Here is a 20,046-nt window from a genome sequence, read left to right as displayed (position 1 = left end):
TGCACCTGCATATATTCATCTCTTCTACATTTTCTGTATTGCAAGTTGCTAAAGTGTGAGCTGATAATACCACAATGAGGGGAAACCATGCATCCGGAACTTGAACGGGGAAAATGACTGTTTAATTTGGATAAGTGCGATGAATGCTCCCCATAAATTAATCAAAATTGCACAAAATTGAATTTTGATATTCATAAAAATTATTTCCTACATCAACATGAAATTGGGTTCAAACTAAGCAAAGTAAGTTCAAAGGGATGTTAGGTTCTGATACAGATCCCACTTCATCACATGCTTTAGGAGATGTCAACAGGCAGATATAACTTAACTCCTCAGTGGGGCAACACACATCAAAGTTGCTGGTGAACGCAGCGGGCCAGGCAGCATCTGTAGGAAGAGGTGCAGTCGACGTTTCAGTGGGGCTGTGGGTAAGCTAGAGGTGCAGAAACACGACCTCTCCCACAATAACCATCTGACAGGCGTGTGCACACATTCTCTCTATAGCACGTGTGCAAGCCCTGCTCTGCAGTGGGGATACTTCTTGGCATGAACGTCACATCTCCCCTGATGGAAATGAGGCATTAGCCTCATAATCACTTGATATGTTTAAAACATTAAATTAAATGGTCTGCTACTTACACCAGCTACTGAAATATTAACATTCAATGATGGTATGATTGATTGTATTTTTGCAGTAGATATTTTTTATTCTAATTCAAAATCACTGTGCAAATTGGTATACCATGTTAAATCAAATGAAGGAAAACCATAACCATTTCTGTTTGTGCACAGGATAACAGTGATTATGAAAACCCCGATGGACATTCAAATGATTCAGACACTTATGAAGATCCACATGATGATGGTGATGCTGAAGAAAATTATGAGCCACCTCCAAGCGAGAAAAGCAAGAAAATAATTCCCAACTTTTTCTCAATGTCTAGAGAAGAATATGCAGGTAATACACAGTCCTTCTGATTTCAGAATCAGGGTCCTATGTTTATTACTGTCAACTATTCATTGGGTTTTATCTTAATAGCTACATCCGTGTATAGTTCCAAATTTTTGTACAAATATTAGAAAAAGCATAAAATTATTTACCAAGTGAGCATAATCAAAAATATTTATAATCTTAAGACTAACCAATCTTTTCCCTTAGCTATGATCTGCTAGATCTCACTTTGGCTTTGTGAACCTTCATAATAATTTATATTTTCGGCAAGTTTCATAGAAAAAAAACATACACCGTAAGGAATGGAATCATTTTGCTTGTTGAATCGTAGAAATGTACATTGCAGAAACATGCCCTTGCCAACCATGATGCCTATCTACACTGATCCCATTTGTCTACTTTGGGCCCACATCACTGTGCCTTTCCTGCCCAAGTACTTTTATAAACTTGTAATTGTATTTGCCCCCAGCATCTCCTCATTCCAAATATCTCCCTTTCTCCGTGAAAAGGCTACCCCTCATATCTTCTTTAAGTTCCTCCCCTGCTACCCCAAACATATGCCCCCAGTTCCAGGCTCCCTGCCCTGGGTAAAACACACTACCTGTGCTATTAATGTTCTCATAATTTTATAAACTTCTCTAAGGTCACCCTTAAGCCTTTTATGTTCCAGTGAGAATAAACCCAGCCTATCCATTCAGTTCTTTATAAATACAGCCCTCTGTTTCAGGGAAAAGTCCTGGTGAAGCTCCTCTGCATGCTCTTTACTGCTGCCACATCCTTCAACAAAAACCATAAACGGTGCTCCCAACAGTGGTCTAAGTGTTTTGTGCAGCTGCAACTAGATGTCCCAAACCTAATCCTCCGTGCTTTGGCTTAGAAAGGCAAACATGCTCAATGCCTTTTATACTAGCCCATCCACCTTTGTCTCCACTTTAGGTGAACTGTGGACTTGCACCCCAATGTTTCTTTGTATAGCAACATTCCTAATGTCCCTACCATATACTCTGTACATTCTACCAGAACTTAATCTCCCAACATTCATTACTTCACTCATCTGGATTAAATATTATCTACTATTTGTCCTGCCCAGCTTTCCAGCTGATCTATGCCTCACTGTTTCTTTTGACAAATTTCATTGTTACCCACAACTCCACCACTCTTCGTATCATCTGCAAACTTGCTAATTAGATCTACTACATTCCTATCCAAGTCATTTATCTGTATCACAAAGGTTCCAGCACCAATCACTTGTTATGATTTCCAGTGAGAAAAATACCCATCCAGTAATATACGCTCTGCTACTATTGTTGTGAGTTTAAATGAAGCCACCATAGGGACACTGAAGCTGATGATATCGAAGTCTTTATACATCAAAACAAATGAGCCTCATTCTGGAGACACTCTCAATAGAGTCTCCCAAACTCAAGGTACATCCCATTCTTATACCCTTAAGATTAATGGTAACAGAAGGTGGTTCAATACAGTTTCTATCATTACAATGACATTGTTTATTGGGTTGACAATGGTTCCTTTGAATTGCATATCTAGAGCTGAGACACTTTAAATATTCAAATGCTTTTTCTGAGACAAACTAACTGGAAACTTCCCTGAATTTACATGATGTTCACAAAGCTGGAATGGTGCAAATTCTTTAAATTCATTTTTGATGCAGGGTGAATAACACAACCCTGTTGCTTTAATGTTCGGCGGATACATATGCAATCTCTTAGTCTGTGACCCAGCCTATGCCTGCAACTTCAATTGACTGCTTGCAATTTACAATAAAACCTGAAGATTGGTTTTTAGCAATATCTGCTATATTCACATAACTCCAGAATACTCCCTAAAACTATCACTCAGCCAAAGTTGCATCCAGCTGCCTTAACTATCTGGGCCAGCCACCATGTGGGGCCTTAGAACAGTACAACATAGTACAGGCCCTTGTTAAAAGTCTCTCTAAAGCCATATATACCATAATACCTTCATCCACTTTCTTGGTTACCTCTTCAAAAAAGCTCAGTCAGATTTGTAAGACATGATCTCCACTGTACTTGTGACACAGTTAAATATTTCCCTAATGACCATCGCTAGATGCTACCCCTGCTCTATTGACCCCACATGCTAATTCGCACCTTTCAATAGCTGTGGTCACAATCAAATTTTACTCTTCAGCTAATAACCCCACTTTCTGTATTCAGGCTGTTTGATTTGTTGCTCGGTGCCAGAATAGATTATGCCAACCTCTTTGTTGAATCCAAACTTGAACACATAAGGTGTGAATCTTTTTGAGGACTGAATTCATGCACTCCCTCAGCAAAGGCATTTGCTTCCACATTCATTCACAGTCTCCAGTTCTCCGCTGCCTGACAATCAGTGCATTACTCAGTAAATGCACCACCTGACGCTGAGGCATTATCATCCACGATGAGGGGGTCCTGAATGTTTTCGTGCACCCAGTCTAAATATATGCATTTTGTGCCTTCATGGGAGAATGGGAGTACAGTTACTGCCTTTGTCTCCCTTCTCTATCAACAGCACTCATTTTCACAGGTAAACATTTGTGCTAGCTTCACTCATTTTGTTAGAAAGAAAACCATTAAAAATCTCTAAATCCACCCTCCCCCAACTCAATAGCAAATAACCAAAAGGCAAGAGTTTTATAAAATGCCACCATAATTCCATAAATCCTGAGTAATTTAGAGCAGACTCCTAATGCTAAGCAGTGGCTCTTTACTAAGTCATCAGTGAGGAGGAATCAAACCTACAGAGAAAGAGCTGTGGTTTCCCTCCTTTTTTGTGGGTCATATGAATCATCACTTGGGCGTACAGTAGGTACTGTATAAGCTTCACTGGAAAAACTTCAGGGCTAGTGTTTGCCCACCTGGAAAAGCACAGTCTAATCAGGGATAGTCAGCTTGGTTCCCAGCAGGGGAACTTTGACGGGGTTTTTTGAGGAGAAGACTGAGGAAAGGCAATGTAGAAATGCCACAGCTGATTGCAACACGGGAGAGACATTTTCATCATGTTCAGCTTGAGTCATACATATCAGGCCCTTCATCCATTAAGGCATACAAGCAGAATTAGGCCATTTGGCCCATTGATTCTGCTCCATCATTCTATCATAGCTGATTTATTATCCATCTCAAACTGATTCTCGTGCCTCCTCCCCATAACCTTTGATTCCTCCACTAATCAAGAACCTAGCAATATCTGATTTAAACAGAACCCCCCCCCCACCCCCATAGCTTTGTGTGGCAATGAATTCCACAGATTCATCACCCTCTGGCTAAAGAAATTCCTCCTCATCTCTGTTCAAAGCAATGTCCCTCTATTCTGGGACAGAGGGCTGTGTCCTCTGGTCTTAAACTCTCCCTCTATAGGAAAAATCCTGTCCACATCCACTCTATCTAAGCCTTTCAATATTCAATAGGTTTCAATGAGATCTCTCCTCATTCTCCTAAATGCTCCTCATATATTAACCCTTTCATTCCCAGAATCATTCTTATGAACCTCCTCTGGACCCTCTCCAATGCCAGCACATTTTTCTTAGATTAGGGGCCCAAGACTACTCACAATACTCCAAGTGTGGGGTGACTAAAGCTTTATAAAGCCTCGGCTTTATATCTTTACTGATATATTCTAGTCACCTCAAAATAAAAGTTAACATTGCATCTGCCTTCCTTGCCATCAACTCAGCCAGCAAGTTGACCTTTAAGGCATCCTGCATGAGGATTCATTTGGGCTTCTGAAAATACACTGACTCTCCTTTACCTATCTGGTCTGCTATTTCCTCAAACAATTTTAACAGATTTGTCAGGCAAGATTTCCCCTTAAGAAAACCATGCTGACTTTGACCTATTTTATCATGAGACTCCAAGCACCCTGAAACTGCATCTTTAATAATGGACTCCATCATCTTTCCAACTACTGAAGTCAGGCTAACTGGCCTATAATCTCCTTTACAAACACAAGGTGCTAGAAATCCAAGGAAACACACACAAAATGCTAGGGGAACTCAGCAAGCTAGGCAGCATCTATAGAAAAAAATAAAGCCTTTATTCCTTTCCACAGATACTGCCTGACCTGCTGAGTTCCTCCAACATTTTGTGTGTGTCGCCAATAATTTCCTTTCTTTTGCCTCCCTTCCTTCTTAAAGAGTGAAGTGACATTTGCAATTTTCCAGTTTTCCAGAATCTCGAGATTCTTGAATGATCTCTTCAGCTACCTCTTTCAGAGCCCTGGGGTGTAGTCCATCTGGTCCAGGTGACTCGTCTACCTTCAAACCTCTCAGCCTCCCAAGCACCTTCTCCTTAGTAAAAGAAACCACGCTCACTTCTGCCCCCTGACACTCTCAAATTTCTGACACTGCTGGTGTCTTCCACAGTGAAGGTGAAGCAAAATACTTGTTTATGTTTGTCCACCATTTCTACCTCTCCAGTATTATTTTCCAGTGTCACCTCTATTTTACTCATTGTCTATCTGGAAAAACCTTTTGGTATCCTCTTTTATACTATTGGTTAGCTTACCTTCATATTTTATATATTGTCCCATCATCTGACCATCTATATTCTTGGTCTGTACCCTACTCTGCTTTGGTGATTTCAGTGCTCATCAGATGCCCTGACAGTAATGAATGTCTAACTGTAATGCCATAACGACATCTTTCACCGCTGATTCCATTAACAGTGTTATTCTTGGGAAAGCATCCTGAAGGCTAAGCAAAATGTCAGTGTACTGTGATGGTGGCTGTTTTCGAATCTACTGTAAATGAAGTATTCATTCCCCCTTATCATTCCTATAGACAATCGACCAGGAAGCCAGCCAGCAATCCCTCCCTCAAGGCCGAATCCTGTTCCAATCAAGCGAAAGACTCCTCCACTGCCACACGCCGCTCGGAAGATGGGTCAAAAGGAAGATGATGAGGTATGGTCAAAAACATTAAAGGAGTCTCATTCCTTTAAACAACTGTACCCTCAAAATTGCAAGTCTTCTCCAGAAGGTGAGAAGCAGTTCAGTATGTAAGTATGAGCCAGGAATGTCAAAGTTGACCCTGCACATTATTTCCTCTTGTATGCTCATCCAATTCCCTTTTGAACACTGCAGTTTAATGGTCCAAAGATTTTAATTGTCAGAATCATTCAGATAGATTTCAATAATTAAATGTTTAAAATATAATTAAAGGTTTTAAAATACTAATGAATAATTAAAAGCATTACAATAAAATATGGAAAACAACAAGCTTCACTTTTCAATGGGGTTGATGACACCATTCTGATGAATGACATTGGTGATCATACTCAAGCTGACTTTGATATACAGCTGCTTGTCTCCGGCCATCTTCTCAGTACAACAATGTTCAGGCACGGGGCTTAATGCTGACTCCAGCAATGAAGCATACAGTTAGGTGCGTGGATATCTGAGAAGTGTCCATGGTTCCTTTTGGGGCTGCCAGTCATCAGTGGCTTTGCTTGTTTGAAGTTTATGGGTATACCTACACTGAAGATTAAAAATATTTAAACTTGTGCAGAAAGGAGATCATCTGTGTGAATGCAATAAAACTAGTATTATTTTTCATTCAGATATTTTGATATGGATCATTTTCTAATTCTTAATAGCTCTAAGTATAACCCGTTTACATCTAATTGAGTTAAGTGATGGAGAGGTTAAGCAGGTATTCTCAAGGATAGGTGACTGTTTCCATCTCTTCTGCTTCATCTCTCTGTGTAGCTACTGTAATATTGGCATCTGATTCCATTTCTCTGTGATCTGAGGAATAAATACATTAAGACACCATAAAATTATGGGGGTTTTTTTGTTGCCCTGAAGTACTTGCATCCTCAGGATTAAAATAGGCAGCTTTTCAAAAGGACAAATTTGGTTTCACTCAAGTACAATTATTTTGATTAGCTTTTGATTTCTTTGTTACTTATTTGAACATTGATTGTGGCATCTTAGATTTTCAATTCACGAAATGTGCAATTATAAAACTAAAAAAAAGTGCTTGGAAATATTCTGATGATGGATCATTGACATAAATCATAAAATCTCCACAGATGTGCTGTGTGTTAAGGACTTTTTTTATTATCTGATATTCAAATATGAAATGCTTGAATTTATGCCTTAAAGTTTATTCCATAAATAAGCTTTGAGGCATTGTCAAAGCGGCAAAAGCAAATAATTGCATAAATGCACAAGTTTATGCATTGAGTAAGATTAATGCTCTATGCTTGCCATGTTGTAAAGTATTCATGATTTATGTGTGAAGTGTCACACATGCTTTCAGAAATAGACAGAAAAAGATTATGTAAAAGTTGGAATTTTGAGTTCTGAAGAAGTCAAAGAACCCACATTTAAAAACTCCATTAGAAAAAGTTGAGGTGAAATTATGTACCATTTTTAAGATACAAATATGTACACTAGTAGGTATCCAGGACATTAAAGTATGATTTCAAATATATGGGGGTGCAGCCGTTAGTGCAACGCCTTTGCAGCTCGGAGCGTCTGCATTCAATTCTGATATCATCTGTAAGGAGTTTGTTTGTTCTCCCCGTGAACCACTTGGGTTTCCTCCGGGTGTTCTGGTTTCCTCCCACAGTCCAAAGATGTAACGATTGGTAGGCTAATTGGTCATTGTAAATTGTCCCGTAAACTGGGAGATTACTGGGCAGTGCGGCTCAAAGGAACGAAAGGGCCTGTGCCATGCTATATCTCAAGAAATAAGGTAAATAAATATAAATGTATTCAGTGTGAACATTAAGAGTGTCATGCTTATAAAAAATGATTTCTCTAGAGAAGAGCTTGTTTGAAAGGGATAGCCTCTTTCACCAAGCAATATAAAACCATGGGCTTGGAGCACAAAATCACATACATACCCTGCAAAAGTGCCTGGTGATTGGAGTTTGCAGACTGCTCAACAGCTGTTGTATTATTTCAGTGTTTCTATATTATTGGGATAATATTTTCTTTTAATTGCAGGGTGATTATATTGTCCCAATGAAGGATAATGAATCTGATGATGCATACATTGACCCCAAAGAGGAAAGCGCTTCTTCACCAATGATGAAACGTAAGTTCTTGCATCTCATATTTTTCACCACTTCAAAGAAGGAATTCCGGCCTATCAAGTCTGTGCAAGCTCTCAGTGCGATCTCATCAATCTCATTTCCCTGCAATGTATTCTTTCTCCCATTCCCATCAATGGCCACTCCTTGGGATGTGGGTAGAAGCAGGACAGGGCCACAGAGATTGTGCAAAGTCCACACAGATGGTGGTTGACAAGAGTCAGCTGATTTAGAAGCGCTAGCTGTGTATGTACCAGAAGCTGAATGTGAGCAACATTATAATGAGTGCAGCCAAAGAAAGTTAAACAAGAGAATTGCCATAGCGATGACACGCGTATGGAAAGCATGGATGCAGGTTAGGGAATGTAGCTTCTCAGAAGCCGATGAATCAGAGCTCTTGTCAGATTCAGCCTGGTTATATTCCGATGTAGGGTTTCAAACCAAAACCACAATTCCTTTTTCCCTACAGATGCTGCTCGGTCTGCTGAATTTCTCCAGCACTTTGTTTGTTGATTCAGCCAAGACATGATCACAGAATGGAAAGGATTTCCCACAGGTGGCTGTAATAGATGCCTGATCAATGTTACTCAATGTCACTTTCCTATCCTTTGAGCAATTCTGCACAGAGAACCAAGAATGGAAAATGCTAGGCAGACTAATTGGCTGATTTTTAAAAAATGTTATCTATATCTGTCTTGAAGCCAAATTCATATTTATCCTTTGGGCTTGCCAGGATATAATTATTAAGATGAAATCAAATTTGAAACTATTATGTTTAGTTCCATAATTAAGATGCATACAAGGGAATAGAAACATGAACAGTTTTCTAAATTAGTGAAGATGTGAAAAGAGCAATCCATTTAAACTGGAAATTGAGTGTGTGGGCTACAAATTTAAAAGTCTTCAAAAAGGTTAGAAAAATGGGGTAAAATCATTCTAGCGTGGAAATAAGACTGATAAGAATCTCTTAATCCCTATGAAGTAAAGCCAACTATAGATAGCAGACTTGCTGTATTTTTCATACCTGCTTTTAAATCTATTAGGATAAATCTATAACACACTAAAAACCCCACTCTATTCTTGTGCTGATTTCTTTATGCTGCCCAGGGACTTGCTGTCAATGTAAATAGATTGAACAGGACTTTTGCTCAATGGTGCAATATGTATTTTTGCTACACAATATGATCTTTGTAAGAAAAAAGTTCACCAAACGCAATCATCAGTAGCAAACAACCAGGTTTTTGATCGGCGTTTTTCTTTCAGGCGTCACGGGTGCAGAACCCCAGTGTCAGGCACAATAATGTTACAAGGCATTTTAACTATGTGTGAAATTATACATATGAGACCTACAAGTGGTGTTGGCCTTGAATGCTGTAGTAGACCTTAAGTTAATGGTTAAGACCTGCTGTATCATTGACTTAGGGTCTGCAGCCTTCTCTGGGCAGCTGATGGAAGATGGGGCCTCAGGGTATCACCCCAGTTCTCCACTCCCCCAACCTTCAAGATGTGCCCTCCCACTTCAGTCAGCTTCCTGGTTAACTGTTCCCACTTCCGCATCTCTCCGAACCCACCCACCGTCTCCCACAGTATAATTTTTCAGGAATACAATTTTGCAGTTCCTCCAAGACTTTTCTCCTCTCTTGCCACCCCCACTAATCTCACACCTCTAGGATATTCACCTTACCATCTGGACCTTCCTGTCTGAGCTCTAATCATCTTTCTTCCTAATCTTCAATCCTACACTTTTTCTAATGTAATTTCTATTTTCTGACCTGCCTTTAGATGTTTTCTCACTGGTGGCCCATTCTGTTATGTGAATCAACAAATACCACACATGTAGCCTTGCACAAAGCTGGTGTGATTCCCTGAGTACATTTACAAGGGCCCTAACACGTTAAGTCCATATCTGTTCAATATATTACTACTATTTTATATAGGGTGTTGTCTTATTGGTTTTTATGACAAGAATGGCTGGACTTCGTTTTGGCTGTAAGAGGAAATTAAAGATCCTCAGATGGTGTTTCTGCTTGGATGTAGTGGGTGATTCGGACACAGAAAGCACTAATCTTGAAAATATTTTGGAACTCTCCAGATACTATTCAATATATTTGCAGACTGCCAAACATGACATCTGCTATGACCTAACACAGCATTTTAGAATGTAATTGGAACATAATTCTTTGCTCTTTAAAAGTAACCATGATATATATATATCGAAAGGCAGTTCTTGCAGCAGTTTGATTAATACAAATGAACATGAAATCTTCACAACAGAGAAGTGTTTTATATTAGTAGTTGATCTGACACATCAATTCAAATTAAATAATGGAAAATGACAGTGAAATAGCTGTTCAGGACCATTTACTTTTGTTTCTTTCTAAATTTAAGGATTAATTTTTCAGAATTTCTTCAGAGGCCTGCAAACAATGCAGTTTGTACAATCCGATAATGCGGGGTTTGTTATTTTCAATCCAAAGGTGGAACCATTGTCCTCCGCTTACTTATAACTAATATTAAAGGTCGTGCAGGCTCAGATTTCAGGAGAATTAGCTAAAACAAAAATCCAGTGTAACCAAGGTGAAACTAGCTTTTATTTGTTGAACTGCCATCAAGGAATATACTGAGAAATGGTTCATGTTTGAATGCAGCATTAATACTGAGAGATAATATCTGCCCATTTTTCCCACACACTCACACCCAATTTCCTTGAGCACCCCAGGGCGTGAAACTACATATTAGGAGTATAAATTGCAAAGATTATTTCTGCGTTTTTCAAGTCTATGCTACTTTTTAATAAAAAAAATTTCCAATAAATCTAAACTAATTTTTTATCTTTATCTCTAGCCCCTGTAGTGAACAGAGCAGTTAAGCCATCCAACAAAGCAACAGGCTTATCTTCCAGTCCCAAAACAGGATATCACCACACTTCAGGTACTCAAATATTTTTAATAGAATTTATGATATCTTGTTCTATATACAGCAGCTTTTAATTATAGAGCTGTTCATCTAATGTCAATATAATAGCCATATGGCTATTTGAAAACTGAATGGGGTATTGCATATTTTCACCAGGGATGCCCACTGATGTGAGAATAAATCTTTATGGAAAGTGGACTGCAAATTGTCTTTGTACTGCCTGGAATACAGCTACTTAAACTTACCTGATTCTTTTGATCTGCAATCGATCATTCTGAGCGTGATTGTAACTTCAAAAAAAAATATTAGATCCTACATTGCTCACCTTTGAACTGCTCAGCCAACCTATTATTCAATTTAGCTACGATGAAACAAGGAATGATGCTTTGAAAAATATTTCTTGTGTTTAGAAAAGTTAGAATATACCATAAGTATGGCAGGTAATCAGGCATAGAAATGAAACGATACAGCCTACACTTGGAGCATGGTATATGGATTTGATCTCCTTATGTAAGGAAGGGTATGCTTTCTTTGAGTTGGTGCAAAAACAATTCGTTTGATTAGAACATACATACCAACAGCACAGTACAGGCCCTTTGGCCCACAATGTTTTGCCAACCTTTTAGCTACTCCAAGGCCAACCTAATGATTCCCTCCCCAATAGCTCTTCTTTATTCTTTCATCCATGTGGTTTTCGAAGAGTCTTTTAAATGTCACTGCCTCCACCACCGCCCCCAGCAGAGTGAGAAAAAAAAGTCCTCTGACATCCTAAGTACAAGAAAACCTGCAAGTGCTGGAAAACCTAACGATACACACGAAATGCTGAAGGAACTCAGCGGGCCAAATATATTCTATGGAAAAGAGTAAACTGTTAACGTTTCGGCCCGACACCCTTCATCAGGAAATCCTGACATCCTGCATTGAAGTGGCTATGATATTAGGAGAAGTTATGGAAATTGGGCCTGTATGAACTGGAATTTAGACTAAGAAATAAATTTATTGAATAAGTGTCTAAGTTAGCTTGATGGCATAGGTTCTGTGATGATGCTTCCTGTGGTGCGAGAGTTCAGAACCAGCAGGCATGATCTCACTATAAGTGGTGAGGACTGCAGATGAGAAGCAGTTTCTGAAAGTCATATATCCTGGGGATTCTCTACCCCAGGGAACTTTGCAAATTATGTAGCATATTGAATACTGAAGTAGATTTGTCAACTCTTTGGATAATGAGGAACAAGGAAGTTGATGGAATCCAGGCCAATCATTAGCTAAGATCTTGATGAAAGGCCGAACAGCCAAATACCTCATTTTTGCTCCTGTTCCTTAAGTTGTTTGCACCATACCTTCCCACACATAGGCAAGTGTATTATCTATAACTAAGGCCAGGAAATGAGGAATGGGAGACATGGCAGGGCAAGAACATGAAGGGAATATTCCCCTCCATGGTCTTGCTTCCTTCTCTGACCACAGGTACACCAACAACTTGGTGGGACGGAATGATCGAGGTACGATAGTAGTTGTGATGAAGGATTTCTTTCCATAGTAACTGCTGTTTAAGATCAAACTCTTTCTTTATTTTGGTTAGTATAAATTATAATAACTTAAAGCTTCTGTAAAGCCAAAATGTTCAAGAGCTCTGCAATATCATTGAGCCCGTGTTATTTTTAGGTGTGCAATATGAAAAATGTCTAATTATACATTATGGTGAATGATTTTGGTTTGTTCCAAGTTTTATCCTGCACCAGTGAAATAACTGAACATGGAATGGAATGTGGCTTGTGATTGAATGAAGTAACTACAAGGCCAGTAGTTAGTTCATGAAGAAGGTATGATTTTGTATTCTCCATTTCATAGAACCTGCACGTTTACATCAAATGTCTTCATTATATTTTTTATCCAGATCAAGTTGCGTCTGAGGCAGAAAGTACACAAGGTAAGAAAGATCGAAAATAAGCATAATTTTAGAATTAGCCCTTCAATATATAGAGCGTAGAACAGTCGAGCCTTTTGGCCAACCATGATGTTGAGCTAAACTAATCCCATGTGCCTGTGAGGTGAGTGAGGGCCTCCGTCAGTCAGAGTCGGCCATGGATATTGTGTCCTAACTGTCTAGATACGCAAGCCTGGGCAGTACGGTATGGAGAGCAGGTTGTTGCAAATGTAGCAGGCTCCCGCTCTCCACACATCGGATGAGCCCAGAGGAACGGCAGAGACCAATACAGTTTTGTATCAGAAGTGCTGCAGGAGTTGCCAGTCAGTATTGAACTCTGTATAGCCTTAGGGGCTCCAGCTCCGGATTTTTCCCTCGGGATTTCCTCCCAAAGCCTTCCCCATGAGTGGATACAGGCTCAAGGCAGTGGAAGTTTGAGATCAGAGTTTTCCTTCTAGATGAGCTGCTAACTGCGGCTGATGAGCCCCATCTGCCTGAACATGGTGCATAGCCCACCATTCCCTGCCTGTCCATACAACTGTCTAAGTACCTCTTAAACATGGCTGTCATACCTGCTTCTGCCACCTCTAGGCATTCCAGGCACCTAGCTCTCTTTATATGATAAACAAACTTGCCTCTTCCATCTATTTTAAAATTCCCCCCTTCTACCGTAAACGTAGGCCTCTTGTATTTTAAACTCAAAATAATCTGCAGATGCTGGGGTCAAAGCAACACTCACAACACGCTGGAGGAACTCAGCAGGTCGGGCAGCATCTGTGGAAATGACCAGTCAACATTTCGGGCCGGAACCCTTCGTCAAGACTGTAGGGGGAAGGGGTAGAGGCCCTAAAAAGAAGGTGGGGGGAGGGTGGGAAGGAGAAGGCTGGTAGGTTCCAGGTGAAAAACCAGTAAGGGGAAAGATAAAGGGGTGGGGGAGGGGAAGCAGGGAGGTGATAGGCAGGAAAGGTGAAGAAAGAATACGGGAAAAAACACAATGGGTCGTAGAAGGAGGCGGAACCAAGAGGGAGGTGGTAGGCAGCTGGGGGAGGGGACAGAGTGAAATAGGGACAGGGGAAGGGAGTGGGAGGGAATTACCGGAAGTTGGAGAATTCTATGTTCATACCAAGGGGCTGGAGACTACCTAGACGGTATATGAGGTGTTGCTCCTTCAATCTGAGTTTAGCCTCATCATGGCAGTAGAGGAGGCCATGTATGGACATATCTGAATGGGAGTGGGAAGCAGAGTTGAAGTGGGTGGCTACTGGGAGATCTCGTCTGTTATGGCGGACGAAAGTGGAGGTGCTCGACGAAGTGGTCCCCCTCTGCGTCGGGTTTCACTGATGTAGAGGAGGCCGCACCGGGAGCACCGGATGCAATAGGTGACCCCAACAGACTCACAAGTGAAGTGTTGCCTCACCTGGAAGGACTGTTTGGGGCCCTGAATGGTGGCGAGAGAGGAGGTGTAGGGACAGGTGTAGCACTTGCGCTTACAGGGATAAGTGCCGGGTGGGAGATCCATGGGGTGGGACATGTGGACCAGGGAGTCGTGGAGGGACCGATCCCTGTGGAAAGCGGAGAGGGGTGGAGAGGGAAAGATGTGCTTAGTGGTGGGGTCCTGTTGAAGGTGGCGGAAGTTGCGGAGGATAATGTGTTGGATCCGGAGGCTAGTGGGGTGGTAGGTGAGGACAAGGGGAACTCTGTCCCTGTTGTGGTGTGGGAGGGTGGGGTGAGAGCCGAAGTGCAGGAAATGGAGGAGATGCGGGTGAGGGCATCATTGATGACAGCGGAAGGGAAACCACGATCCTTAAAGAAAGAGGACATTTGAGATGTCCTGGAACGGAAAACCTCATCCTCGGAGCAGATGCGGCAGAGACGGAGGAACTGGGAATAGGGAATAGCATTTTTGCATATGGTGGGGTGGGACATTGTAAGAAAGGTGGATGAGCTTAGAGCATGGATTGATACCTGGAAATATGATGTTGTAGCTATTAGTGAAACGTGGTTGCAGGAGGGGTGTGATTGGCAACTAAATATTCCAGGATTTCATTGCTTCAGGTGTGATAGAATAGGAGGGGCAAGAGGGGGAGGTGTTGCATTGCTTGTCAGAGAATATATAACAGCGGTACTCTGGCAGGATAGATTAGTGGACTCGTCTAGGGAGGCTATTTGGGTGGAATTGAGGAATAGGAAAGGTGTTGTGATGCTTATAGGGGTGTATTATAGATCACCTAATGGGGACCGAGAACTGGAGGAGCAAATTTGTAAGGAGATAGCAGATATTTGTAGTAAGGTGATTTGTATTGTGATCACTGGACCCGAAGTGCTCCCCAACAAATATCTCCGTCACCTGCCCTGTCTCATTCCCTAACAGGAGATCCAACACGGCCCCTTCTCTAGTTGGTACCTCTATGTATTGCTTCAAAAAACTATCCTGCTCACATCTCACAAACTCCAAACCATCCAGCTCTTTTACAGAATGGGCTTCCCAGTCTATGTGTGGAAAATTAAAATCTCCCACAATCACAACCTCCCTGCTTCCCCTCCCCCACCCCTTTATCTTTCCACTTTCTGGTTTTTCACCTGACACCTACCAGCCTTCTCCTTCCCACCCTCCCCCCACCTTCTTTATAGGGCCTCTGCCCCTTCCCTCTTCAGTCCTGACGAAGGGTTCCGGCCCAAAGCGTCGACTGACCGTTTCCACGGATGCTGCCTGACCTGCTGAGTTCCTCCTGTGTGTTGTGAGTGTGGCCTCTTGTATTTGATCTTGTTGTCCTACCTACCCTATTTATGCCTCTCATAGCTTTATATACGTCTGTCAGGTCCCCTCCCAAACCTCTGATGATCCAGACAAAACCATCCAAGTTTGTCCAACATCTCTTTATAGCTAATACATCACAATTCAGATTTCTTAGGTAGTGTTTCAAAGTTTCTAGTCGGGATTTCAGTCATCTAAAGCTCCATGAATACAGCACAGCTGAACTCTTGGTCTAAATTATATTTAATCCGCCAGCAGAAGAATTAGTAATGAGGCTCAGTGGAGAAGGGCCTCCGCAGACACCAGACCCGGCCACGGCGACCTGGTCGAAGCCGAGGAAGTGGCAGATGCAGACAGCTTGAGAGGAAGCAAAAACATGACAGGGGAGCTGGGCGCTAGTGAGGCTGAGAGCGAATCCAACTAGACTGGCGTACCATCGCTCTTCCTGGCCAATGTCCCCTTACTAGAAAATAAACTGGACTCGCTGAGGCTGAGAGTGAATGTGAGACGAGTAACAACGTCTCTGGCTCTGCATTTCAACACGAAGGGATGACTCTGTTGCACGCGGACATGAACTCCCGGAAATCCAAAGAGGAGGAACTGTGTGTACAGGATATTTTACCCAAATTCCACCAGCACAGCACCATGGCCACTAGGAGGACAAACAGACTGGAAACAGACACAGTACTTAGAAAGCCAAACCACACCCTCCTTCTCTGACCACATCGCCACAATGTTAATCCCAGCACGGGTGAAGATGGAGAAGCCAGCCAAGAGAACCATCACTGCATGTCCTAATGAGAAACCAGCCAAGAGGACCATCACTGTATGGCCTAATGAGACAATCTCTATGCTTCAGGACTGTTTCGAATGGACCAGCTGGCAGATGTTGAAGGAGGCCAGCATAAGTGGAGTAGGCACAGACCATAGAACCATAGAACCATAGAAACTACAGCACAGAAACAGGCCCTTTGGCCCTTCTTGGCTGTGCCGAACCATTTTCTGCCTAGTCCCACTGACCTGCACACGGACCATATCCCTCCAGACCTTGAGGAATATGCCTTATCTCTGATCAGCTACATCAGTAAGTGTGCAGACAATGCTGGTATATCAAGAACTGCCATCTCGCAGCCCAACCAGGAGCCCTGGCCAAATGCAGGGGTGTGCTCCCTACTAGAGACCTGGGACGCTGCCTTCAAGTCCGGTGGCAGCTCTCAGAGCAGCTTGGAGAAACTGCACCTCAGGCATCAAGAGGGCAAAGACGGATTACACACAAAAAAATCAGGAACACCTGTCTGATAAGGATCCCTAGCTTATGGGATGGGCATCAAGGGCAGTACTGACTACACAAGGGCAATAGCATCGACTGTACCAGTGATACCACCCTCCCTGACACTCTAAACAACGTCTATGCACGCTGTGAGGCATGCCACACAACGCCGACCACAGAAGCTACCCCTCACCCTGGTGAGAGCCACTGTCTGTAACTGCAATGGATGGGAGAAAGACTTTACAGAGAGCTAACCCCCAGTAAAGGAGCCGGGCCAGATAACGTCCCAGGCCGAGTACTCAGGGAGTGTGCACACCGGCTCACTGGCGTCTTCACGGACATCTTCAATGCTTCACTCATCCAGGCTGCTCTCCCCACATGTGTCAAATCAGCCACCATCATCCCCTCTCCCTAACTACCCCTTTTCCCAACCATGATTCCCCTCTCCCTGCCCCCTTCCCACTCTCACTCCACAATAGAGACCCATATCAGAATCGAGTTTATCATCACTCACATGCCATGAAATTTGTGTTTCTTTCTGAGTGGCAGCTGTAGAGTGCAATACATGAAATTCCTACCGTACTGTGCAAAAGTCATAAGCACCCTGGATATGTAGACGTATGCAAAAGCCTTATGTGGATTTCAGTTCAGCATTCAACGCTATTGTCCCACAGACCTTGGTGAGCAAACTCCTACTCCTTGGTCTAAATATGCAACTTTCTAACAAACATCATCTTCATTATGGGTGCCTCCCCCAGGGCTGGGTGCTGAGCCCATTACTGTACACTCTGCTCATACATGACTACCCGGCCAAACACCCAAGAATCACATCATCAAGTTCGCTGATGACACGACAGTGGTGGGACTCATCACCAACAATGATGAGACAGCCTACAGAGAGGAGGTGGAAGAGCTCGAGGCCTGGTGTCAGGCAAATAACATCCTCCTTAATGTCAGAAAGACGAAGGAGATGATTATTGACTTCAGGAGAACTCATACCTCTCACAACAGCTCTTTACATCGGCAGCACAGCAGTGGAAATTGCGAGTAGTTTCAAACTCCTGGAAGTGCACGTCTCACACAAACTCTCATGGTCCCAGAGCACATCCTTCACAATCAGAAAGCTCCCCAGTTACCCTACTTTCTGAGGAGGCTGAAGAGAGCTGGACTATGGACATCTATACTCAATGCCATTTTAAAGATGCATGGTAGAGAGCATCCTAACAGGCTGCACCACTGCTTGGTATGGAAACTGCACTACAGTGGATAAAGCAGGTAGTCAAAACTCCCCAACGCATCACTGCACCAGCCTACTTGCCGTCAAAGGCATGTATACATAAAGGTGCCAAATAAGGGCCTGTAACATCATGAAGGTTCACATACACCCTGCTCATGTATTGTTTGTCCCACTCCTATCAGGGAAAAGGCTAGGTAGCATCCACGCCAGGACCACGAGACTCAAAAATAGTTACTTGCCCCAAGCAGAAAGTCTGATCAACACCTCCACCCACTAACTCAACCACTACGTTATTATTTCCCATCAGTCACCTTATATACAACCTAGCGTCACTTTATGGACATACAATCGATCTTTATATATATGCTATCTTATGTATTTATATTTATTGTGTTTTTATATTATTGTTGTTGTGTTTGTGGGGGGTTTTTTGTGCTACATTGGATCCAGAGTAACAATTATTTCATTCTAATTACACCTGTGTACAGGAAATTACATTAAACAATCTTGAATCTAGAAATATTTGTTAGTACAAAAGGAACAATGTGCCAAAGTTAAAATCAAAATAGTCTTTCAGTATTTATACTGTTATGATTTACAATAAGTTTAATAAAGCAAATCTTGGAACTGTTGTATGGAAAAGCATACAAAAATTACCATTCTCATTTTTTTTTACTGAATCCCCCATTCAGGTACTCTACTCTTAAAGTGTGCGACCTTTTTAAATGATACTAATCCCACCATTTTAATCCCTGATTTTTTTAGGCAGTAATAGATGAATTTGTGGTGTATTCCGCCCCCTGGTGGCTAGAAATACAAATGCAACATCAGATCGAAGAGACCAACGGCTAAGGCAACCCAATAGCATCTGATAGTTGCCTTTGGAGAATCGAAGTGTGAATGACTTTTTAAATCTGGCTGACTGAGGAACAAAGGAATTTCCTTATCCATCTGAAAGTCTTTGTCCTAGTCCATCTCCTCCACCCCAGATACCCATGGAACCTCAGATCTGTGGATCCCCAGAACAGCACCCCACGTTCTTTCAAAAATGGGCAATAGGGGCAAATACTCAGAATTCTGATCAATATCCCATGTCATTAAAGTAACTAAACCGGGCCAGCACACTCAGAACAATTTTGGTACATTGGAGAACTTAAGCAAATCCCGGCTAAGAGACACTTCAGTCTCTGTGGTATGCATTTAAGGCGAGAGGGGGACAAGTTCATACGAGGTGTGAGGGGCAGGTTTTTGCAGGGAGTGGTCGTTACCTGGAATGCACTACCTGGGGTGGTGCTGGAGCCAAATATGATAGGGGTGCTTAAGAGGCCCTTAGAAAGGGGCATGAATGGATATGGGCATTGCGTAGGCAGAAGGGATTCATTTATTCCAGCATTTGATATTTGAAATTTTATATTTCTTTCCATAATCACAGAATAATGATGTGCCGAGAGCATCTATTATTTTAACAAAATTGCCACTGTGAGTTGATGTAAAGTCGAATTTGAAATGGCAAATCTGACTCATAAATGCAAACATCAACATGCAATAAACAAACTTGAAATATTTCAAATTTAAGAAACATCTTAATGTATTTGCTGCTTATCTTATTTTTAATATGTGTCCTCCTCTCATAGATGTGTATGAAGTTCCAGATGAAACGGTAAGTTTTTGAAAAGTTAGTCTGAATGATATTGAAAACTTATAGAAAAGTTGCTTTAACATGTCATGTCCTGAAATTCCACTTCCGGCATTAGACATTCTGACGTGACCTTACTTCCACCTGGAGAGAATAACCAGAATTAGATAGGTTTATTTGTAGGGAATCAAGCGACTGCAAATGCTGGAATCTGGAGCAACAAACAGCCCACTGGAAGAACTCAGTGGATTGAGCAGCATCTGTGAGAGGAAAGGAATTGTCAATGTCTCGT

The 20,046-nt window shown here is 41.9% G+C and overlaps 1 protein-coding gene across 8 annotated transcripts in view; it reads left to right on the top strand.

The window, feature by feature from the left end:
- The window catches only part of blnk (B cell linker), a 199,045-nt gene that overhangs the window by 141,562 nt on the left and 37,437 nt on the right, over window positions 1–20,046 (top strand). For all 8 annotated transcript variants that reach the window (XM_072239359.1, XM_072239366.1, XM_072239364.1 and 5 more), the window contains 6 exons: window positions 793–958; window positions 5,754–5,875; window positions 7,928–8,018; window positions 10,858–10,944; window positions 12,827–12,859; window positions 19,753–19,778. In XM_072239359.1, the coding sequence (XP_072095460.1) occupies window positions 793–958; window positions 5,754–5,875; window positions 7,928–8,018; window positions 10,858–10,944; window positions 12,827–12,859; window positions 19,753–19,778 (525 nt within the window). The remainder of the gene's footprint in view (window positions 1–792; window positions 959–5,753; window positions 5,876–7,927; window positions 8,019–10,857; window positions 10,945–12,826; window positions 12,860–19,752; window positions 19,779–20,046) is intronic.

Source organism: Mobula birostris, chromosome 21 (genome assembly GCF_030028105.1).
Source record: "Mobula birostris isolate sMobBir1 chromosome 21, sMobBir1.hap1, whole genome shotgun sequence".
NCBI classification, from domain to species: Eukaryota; Metazoa; Chordata; class Chondrichthyes; order Myliobatiformes; family Myliobatidae; genus Mobula; species Mobula birostris.
The sequence above is the reverse complement of the archived record's forward strand: the minus strand, read 5'-3'. Positions and strand labels throughout refer to the sequence as shown.